Below are 7,336 nucleotides of genomic sequence, written 5' to 3'. Positions count from 1 at the left end.
TTGCTTCCTTTGATGGACCATGAAGTTTGAGAACTACCTATGCAAGAGCTTAGATAATAGAAAAGTTAATTGCTTGAAGAAGTAGCAAAGTTTTCAAAGAGGTAGTATTTAAACTACACCTGAAGTTATTGCAAGGTTACCTGGAAGGGCCTTAAAATGAAAGGGAGCCGCATTTATAAAGAAACGATAGACTCACGAAAAGACTTCAGGAAAGAATCCAATGGAATTCTGTGAAAGTGTAAAGTGTTAGCTGTTAATATCCGAAAATCATGCCTTGCTAGGAAGACATTGGTTCTTTAGGAATCCTGATACAACATCACAAACGTCTTGGAACTCATCTACTTTTTAAGTCCATTGCTGTTGGGCTCAGTATAGAGTGGGAGCTTGGAGAGGAGGTGTAGCTGCCCTGGCATACCCACACGTTCCACAGTTTTCCGCCATCTCTATGAAACCTAGGAGAAATCATTCCTCAGGATCGGTGTATTACATCGGGCCATTCCAGGAGGCCTGGGCCCTTTAAGGACAGCACCCCGGCGCCCACGGGTGTTTTCAATCAACTTCAGGCGTCCCCCGGGGGCGGGGCTAGCGCGGGGTGACGTCACTGCCGAGCGCCGGGCGCGCTCCTTCGGCGGCGGATTCAAACGCCGGGGCCGAGGTCTCCGGCTGGAGGAAGCCGCCGATCGGCGGGCTGGTCTTCGCTCTGCCCGCGGGCGGTTGCTTCTGTGCGGTGCCGGGAGGACCTCGCCGGCCGAGGCGGCTGGTGCCTGGCGGGGAAGCATGGCGGTCGCCGCCACCATCTCTCAGAGGAAGCGGATCAAGCGCAAGGCTCCCCGCGGCTTTCTGAGGCGCGTCTTCAAGCGACAGAAAGCTCACCTTCATCTAGGGACCAGTTGCGACTTACTGGTGAGTTCTCTGCCTTTGGGGGGCTGGAGTGGGGCAGGGGCAGGCCCGGGAAATAAGCCCCCCCCCCCCATCTTTCATTCCGCGCCCCCAGACAGTCTCGTTCTCTCAGGCCTGTGTTTAGGGCGTGTCCCGCCGAGACCACACGGGTTTGCCCCGGTCCGGCCCGAACGTTCTTATTCCTGGCGCTTGGAGTCCACTGAAATGGAGATATCGGTGCCTTTTTTTTTTTTTTAATTGTTTTATTTCTTTAGCTAGAAGGCTATTAGCCACATCAACGTAAGGAGAAAACGTAAATAGCGTTAAGTTCCTGCTTATCGCTTTTAAATATCGCTGTTCAGGAGCCCAATATGGAACTGAGTGGAGTGTCCTTGCCAAAGGAAGAAAGATAAGGCCATTTATAAGTAGATTTTGGAATTCAGGCCGGGCCATTTTTTTTTTTTTATTTAACTATTGTAAAAGGCCTTGCTGACACGCGTTTTTACCTTGTCAACCAAATATATTGCCTTGTTTTCTCTACTTTAGCTTGCTTGCTATAGAACCCCGGATTCAGAAATGTAATTTGTAAGTAGTTTGCTCTCAGCTGCGAATTCGTTTTCCTGGACAGACAAGAACGCCTGTTAATTCAGTTTCCAAGCCAAACCACACTCTCTGACTCATATTACCTGCAGCATCATGCTTAGCTAGTAAATAGCCACAACCAAGCCGCCGTGAAATAAATTCAGAGTTTTCGTGTTGAATGCCTGGAACACATACCCCTCTGGCAGAATGAACACTGTTTGCCTAGGTTTAAACCATGGGAGATGCCTAAGGTTTGTTACAAGGGCTCTTTGAGTAAAGGAGACGTGATAAGTGGGTCCCTAATTTTCAGGAGATCAAGGTCAAGAATTGTGGCTAACAAGGACATTATAGAATTGTCTTCATTTTTCCTTTATTTGGTCTCTGAAGCCAAAGCAAACATTTTTGTTTCTGGCTTGAAAAAGTAGCCCATCTAATATCTCCTACCCTCCTTTTTTTGTTCCTGTCTTAGATCCCATAAGAAAAGACAGTACATATTGTTCTGTTTTGTAACCATCTCTCCTCTCTCCCCCAGGTATTTGAAAGACCTATTAAAAAGACCTATTAACCAGCTATTTCAAAGACCTATTAAAAAATTTTGTGCACGGGGCGGGGGGAGGGGAGGGATCCCTCAGCCTGGCCTGCACCCTCTCCAATCTGCGTGCAGTGTATGAGGGTTCGTTTTTTTTCTCCACATCCTCGCCAACACTTGTCCTTTGTTGATTTGTTGGTGATAGCCATTCTGGCAGGTGTGAGGTGGTACTTCATTGTTGTTTTGATTTGCATCTCTCGGATGATTAGTGACTGACCAGTTTTTCATATGTCTCTTGGCCTTCTGTATGTCTCTTTTCGGAAAGTGTCTATTTAGGTCCTTTGCCCATTTTTTATTGGGCAACATCAGTGATGAGAGAGAATCATTGATCAGTACCAGTGGTGATGGTAAAGGCGGCACAAGTGCCTTGGGTTAAAGTGAAATTGATTTACAAGCCATTTTTAGGTCATTTTTTCTGGAGTTTTCATTGGTCCTGGGGTCCCAAGTGTGTGGGGAAGAAATGTACCTGCTCAGGGATATCTAGGAGACTGTTAAATAGGTTGGCAAAAATTTCTCAAGTGATCAGCTTCCTCTTATATTCACACCTGTCTGCCCCAAAGTGACTCATGGACAACAGGTGGGATCCAGGTGGTCCAGGAGAGAAGGTGAGCTGAAATTCCGAGCATTTTCAGTGGAAGGGGAAAGGAATTTCTTTAGGCCACTATCTATTCCAAGGTCGGATGCTTTTCTTTGGCTTTTTCTTATTCTCCTTCACTCTCTGTGTATGCCATGCATCACCCTGGTTTCTTTGCTTAGGGTTTTCTGGTTGCCATTGACACTTCATAATCTTACCCAGCAGATGTCCCACATCATCCATAAACCTTTCTACAATTAAGGCAGCCTGCTCTGACCTATTTTTTTCTGAATTTTGATAGCAGAGAAGGTGTACATCATACAGTTTAGCTATTGGTAATTTGACACTGTTCACTAAGAATTTCATATATCAGTGTTGTCTCCTACTGTAGTATGCAGCTTCTTCAGGGGAAGGAACTATACATATCTCTTTTTGTGTCTCTCATTATCTTTAACACAAAACTAATCTATTTTTATGTTGTGTTTTGTATATGGTATTTCTTCTGCCTGAAGATGTCCTCACTCCACTCAGCAAACTCCAATTCTTTCAAAACCCAGTTCAAATACCACTTCTCCAGTGAAGCCTTTCTGAATCTTCCTAGAAAGGATTAACCCTATTTTACTCTATCATCTATTTGATTTCTTTATAGGTTTGGTTCTGCCATTGGCCTGGGAAGTTTGGGACTATTTTATTCCTAATGTTTAATGTAACACTTTGAATATTCTGAGTGTACAATTAATATGGGACTGCATGGAAAATGGACTTATATTTGACAGTCTACCCTTTTGTAGACTCTTGCTTTATATTTTTATTTTGCAATCTAGATTCACAAGAAGTGGCAAAATAGTAGAGACTACTGATGTATCTTTTATCCAGCTTTCCACAATGCTAACAACTTACTTAACTACAGTCCTTTGTGGAGTTTTGAATTTTGTTCTGTCTGCTTATTATCTATTTTAAATAATTTCTTAAAAGGTGACAAAGATTATTAATAGTAGATATGATTATTTTGAAATTGTTAGATAATAAGTAATGACCTTTGTACATATACTTTCCAACTCAGTAAATCTTCAGAATTTCAATTATTACCTTTTTTTTGAATAGGTCTTTCAAATACCTGGTTAAAAAAATCTTTAGACCTTGGATTATAGATTGAAAGATGATTAGCCTTAAATACGTTGTTTTGATTTTAAATTTTGGGAAAATTTTAAATACATAAATTTATTTGGAATCAGAAGCAGGAATATTTGTTACTTAATAAAGTTCTACATAAATTTTGATCTAAGGATGCTTTACAATAATGTTATTGTCTATAGCCTTTGGTTAGCCTTACATGGCCTTATTTCAATAACTAAGTCTCATTTGTATGGAATCTAAGATGGACCTATATTGAAATAGATTCTGTTACTTTAAATAAAAAAATAATTGATTTAATCATAATACTAAATTAGTACATTAAATTTTGTTATCTTTTATTTTTAAAAGTCCTTATTTCAGAACATCAGTATTTTAAAAATACTTTTGAATTTTCTCTTTTAAAGGTGCATCTGAACTGTTTACTGTTTATTCGTCGACTGGCAGAAGAGTCCAGGACAGATGCTTGTAAGAATAAGTGTGGAATCATTAAAGACCAGCATGTACTGGCTGCAGCAAAGGTAAGGCGTGATTTTTAAAAAATATATATATTTTTACTGATTTTAGGAAGAAAGAGAGAGAGAGAGATAGAAACATCAATGATGAGAGAGAATCATTGATCGGCTGTTTCCTGCACACCCCACACTGGGGGTCAAGCCCGCAGCCCGGGCATGAGTCCTGACCAGGAATGGAACCATGACCTTCTGGTTCGTAAGTCCACACTCAACCACTGAGCCACGTTGGCCAGGCATGAGGTTTTTTTTCTTGAACAAGAATTGACTTTAAAAATACCACTTGGTTCATCACCTCTGCCTGATTTAGATTTTTTTATTCAACTTTGTCTACTCAGTTGACACTTAGCTTTTCATGTTAATCGATTTAATTAAGGAGTCAGATTTTCTTTCTCTCTATGTATATTATGGATCGCTGATGCAAAGATTCATGGCCACTGATTTATTACTGTTTAGGGGAAAATTAATATTTGGCTGTAATCTGTAGGATTTGTAGTGGGCTATAGATAGTTGAGAAAGTTATCACCTTGAAATTTATCAAACCTTTCTTCTTGATCATTTTACTTTTCTAATTGCCTATTTGTTTTTCTAACTGTTTTTTGCGTGACTTATGACTCAAATTACTTATAAAAACAGAGGAGATTGCTTCTTACTGGTAGTTCTATATAATGTGAGAGTATGAGGCCTAAGGCAGAGTTTTTTCCAAATATATTCCTGAGGTCATTTCCACTTGATGTTAATAGATGCCCCACCATGAAAGGCTTCTGGTGTCAAGATACATTTAGATAACTTAACATACTATACCTCCTTGAATAGTCACAATGTTATTATGTATATAGAGTCTGTTACTATAAGAATATGCAAGAAATTGGCAACCATGGTTGACTGGGAACAATGTGGGAGAGAGACTTACTTTTGACACTGTATGTCTTTGTATACTTTTGTTTTGAAATAATTATAGACTGACTCACAGAAAGTGCATAAGTAGTATAGAGAGTTCCATGTACTTTTTGTTCATCTTTACACAATGTTAACATCTTTATATAACTACTAGTGGCCTGGTGCATGAAATTCGTGCATGGGGTGGTGGTGGGGGTGGTGTCCCCTCAGCCCGGCCTGCACCCTCTCTAGTCTGGGACCCCCTCGGGGGATGTCCGATGGCCGGTTTAGGCCCGATCCCTCGCAATCTGGGACCGCTGGCTCCTAACTGCTCACTTGCCTTCCTGCCTGATTGCCCCTAACCACTTTGCCTGCCGGCCTGCTCGCCCCCAACTGCCCCCCCACCAGCCTTCTCGCCCCCAACTGCCCCCTCCCCCCTACCACCAGCCTGCTCACCCCCAACTTCTCCCCCACTGCTGGCCTGCTTGCTTCCAATTGCCCCCACCCCCCTGCTGGCCTGATCACCCCCAACTCCCCTCCCCTCCTGGCCTAATCGCTCCTAACCGCCTCTGCCTCAGCCCTACCACCATGGCTTTGTCCAGAAGGTCTCCCTGTCTAATTAGCATATTACCCTTTTATTAGTATAGATAGTTATGTAAAGTTATAAAAGGTTATGGGAAATAGCAGTAAAGAAACTTGTTGAACTCTGTTTAACTTAGCATTTTGTAAATTTGAATACATAATGTACTCAGCATTTTGTAAATTCATTTGAGTACATAGTACTTTTGTAGTATCCATACTAACATAAAACAGAAGTACTAATTTAGGATATAGACCTATTTGGTGGCATATATGCAAGCCTAGAAATGTTCATGCCTTGGCATTTTCTTAGGGGTTTCAAATTTTCTTACAATTATAAACATTCTAACAAGATTCTAGACTATTAAAGTTAGTTTTTCTGTAGGTAAATCAGGGTTTAAGAGCTTGAAGAATGTATGTATGTATTTTAAATTTAGGGTTTGTTTTTATTAACAAATGATAGATATGCTTAACCTAAAAGTAGGTAAGTTCTTTAAAAATATTTTGGATATATTCTGATCTAATGCTTCCCGTCTTTTAAGATTAAAGATCTGTTGTTTTATTTCTGTCATGGACTATTATGTTTTGAAAATTGTCTACCTAACAAGCTTTTCAGCATTAGATGACTAGTCTTGGTCTTTAAATTGATATAATTGCAGAACAAATGTAAGAAATATGGTGTTGCAATGTGTTTGTATTGCTTTATAGTTGTTAAATGCCCAATTTATAAATAGGATTTTAGAAGTTTAGAACATTCTGTAACTCCCAGGATTACTAAATTGTCTACAAATGTTAGGAACCATTAATATGGACACTTTTGGCTTACAATTGAAGAAATTAGCATCTAGAAGTGACTATAAAACCAGATTTTGAGAATCTAGGCACGTTTTACATTATTTGAGAGAAGTAGAAGTCTCAGACCATTTATGAGGCAAAAGGATTCCCTAATCATCTTCTGTATTGGGTTTTATTCATTCAGAGTCTTACATATTATAAACATAGGAATATTTAATGTTTTGTTGGGGATTATGTTTTATTTGCCATAGGTATAATATGAATCTTCATATTTTTTTCTCCTTCACAGGTAATGCTAAAGAAGAGCAGAGGTTAGAAGTCAAAGAACACATTTTTGAAATTTATATGATGAATTTTTTTTTATTTTAGTTGATAACAGATCGTGAAAGCACTTTTTACGTATTAGTTAATATTGTGTATTAAAATATTGGCTGCTTGGGGGATGTGTGCATTTGTGTATTATTTTACTAGCATTGAAATATCTCAAACAATATCTAACTTTACTTTTTAGGAATTATGTTTCATTCACTTTAAATGGACTCAAGTTCATTTTACTTTTGTTTGGTTGGTATTGCAAATGTTTTGCATATTAAAAATGAAATCTTACTATGTGAAGTAGCCTGAAGAGATGTATTTCTTGAAATTAAGCTTATAAGTATTTACCTTTACATACAATTAACTATGGAATTAATTTAACCTTTGAAAAAGTACAATGTACAATTAAATCTAGGTCCATTTAAATAATTTTAAGTCTTTTTTTTAAAAAAAATTCTTTATTATTAAAAGTATTATATATGGCTCCTTTTCCCCCCA

General features: G+C 39.1%; 1 protein-coding gene across 2 annotated transcripts; it reads left to right on the top strand.

Moving 5' to 3' along the window:
* Positions 1–610: 610 nt before the first annotated feature.
* On the top strand, positions 611–6,964 carry CENPW (centromere protein W). 2 transcript variants are annotated; one of them, XM_008138577.3, is made up of 3 exons: positions 611–903; positions 4,166–4,279; positions 6,813–6,964. In XM_008138577.3, the coding sequence occupies exons 1-3, from the start codon at positions 778–780 to the stop codon at positions 6,837–6,839; spliced, it is 267 nt and encodes an 88-aa protein (XP_008136799.1). In that variant the 5' UTR covers positions 611–777; the 3' UTR covers positions 6,840–6,964. The 2 variants fall into 2 exon arrangements, with proteins under 2 accessions (XP_008136799.1, XP_054578159.1); XM_054722184.1 differs by lacking the exon at positions 6,813–6,964 and having other exon boundaries at positions 4,206–4,283.
* The last annotated feature ends 372 nt before the right edge of the window (positions 6,965–7,336 follow it).

Source organism: Eptesicus fuscus, chromosome 10 (genome assembly GCF_027574615.1).
Source record: "Eptesicus fuscus isolate TK198812 chromosome 10, DD_ASM_mEF_20220401, whole genome shotgun sequence".
Taxonomy (NCBI): Eukaryota; Metazoa; Chordata; class Mammalia; order Chiroptera; family Vespertilionidae; genus Eptesicus; species Eptesicus fuscus.
Note: the sequence above shows the minus strand (reverse complement) of the source record. Positions and strands in the feature narration are given on the sequence as shown.

Coding starts and splice junctions, on each gene's coding strand:
- CENPW (XM_008138577.3), top strand. CDS start 778: ATGGCGGTCGCCGCCACCATCTCTCAGAGGAAGCGGATCAAGCGCAAG. Junction 904..4,165: donor GGACCAGTTGCGACTTACTG/GTGAGTTCTCTG, acceptor TCTCTTTTAAAG/GTGCATCTGAACTGTTTACT. Junction 4,280..6,812: donor ATGTACTGGCTGCAGCAAAG/GTAAGGCGTGAT, acceptor TCTCCTTCACAG/GTAATGCTAAAGAAGAGCAG.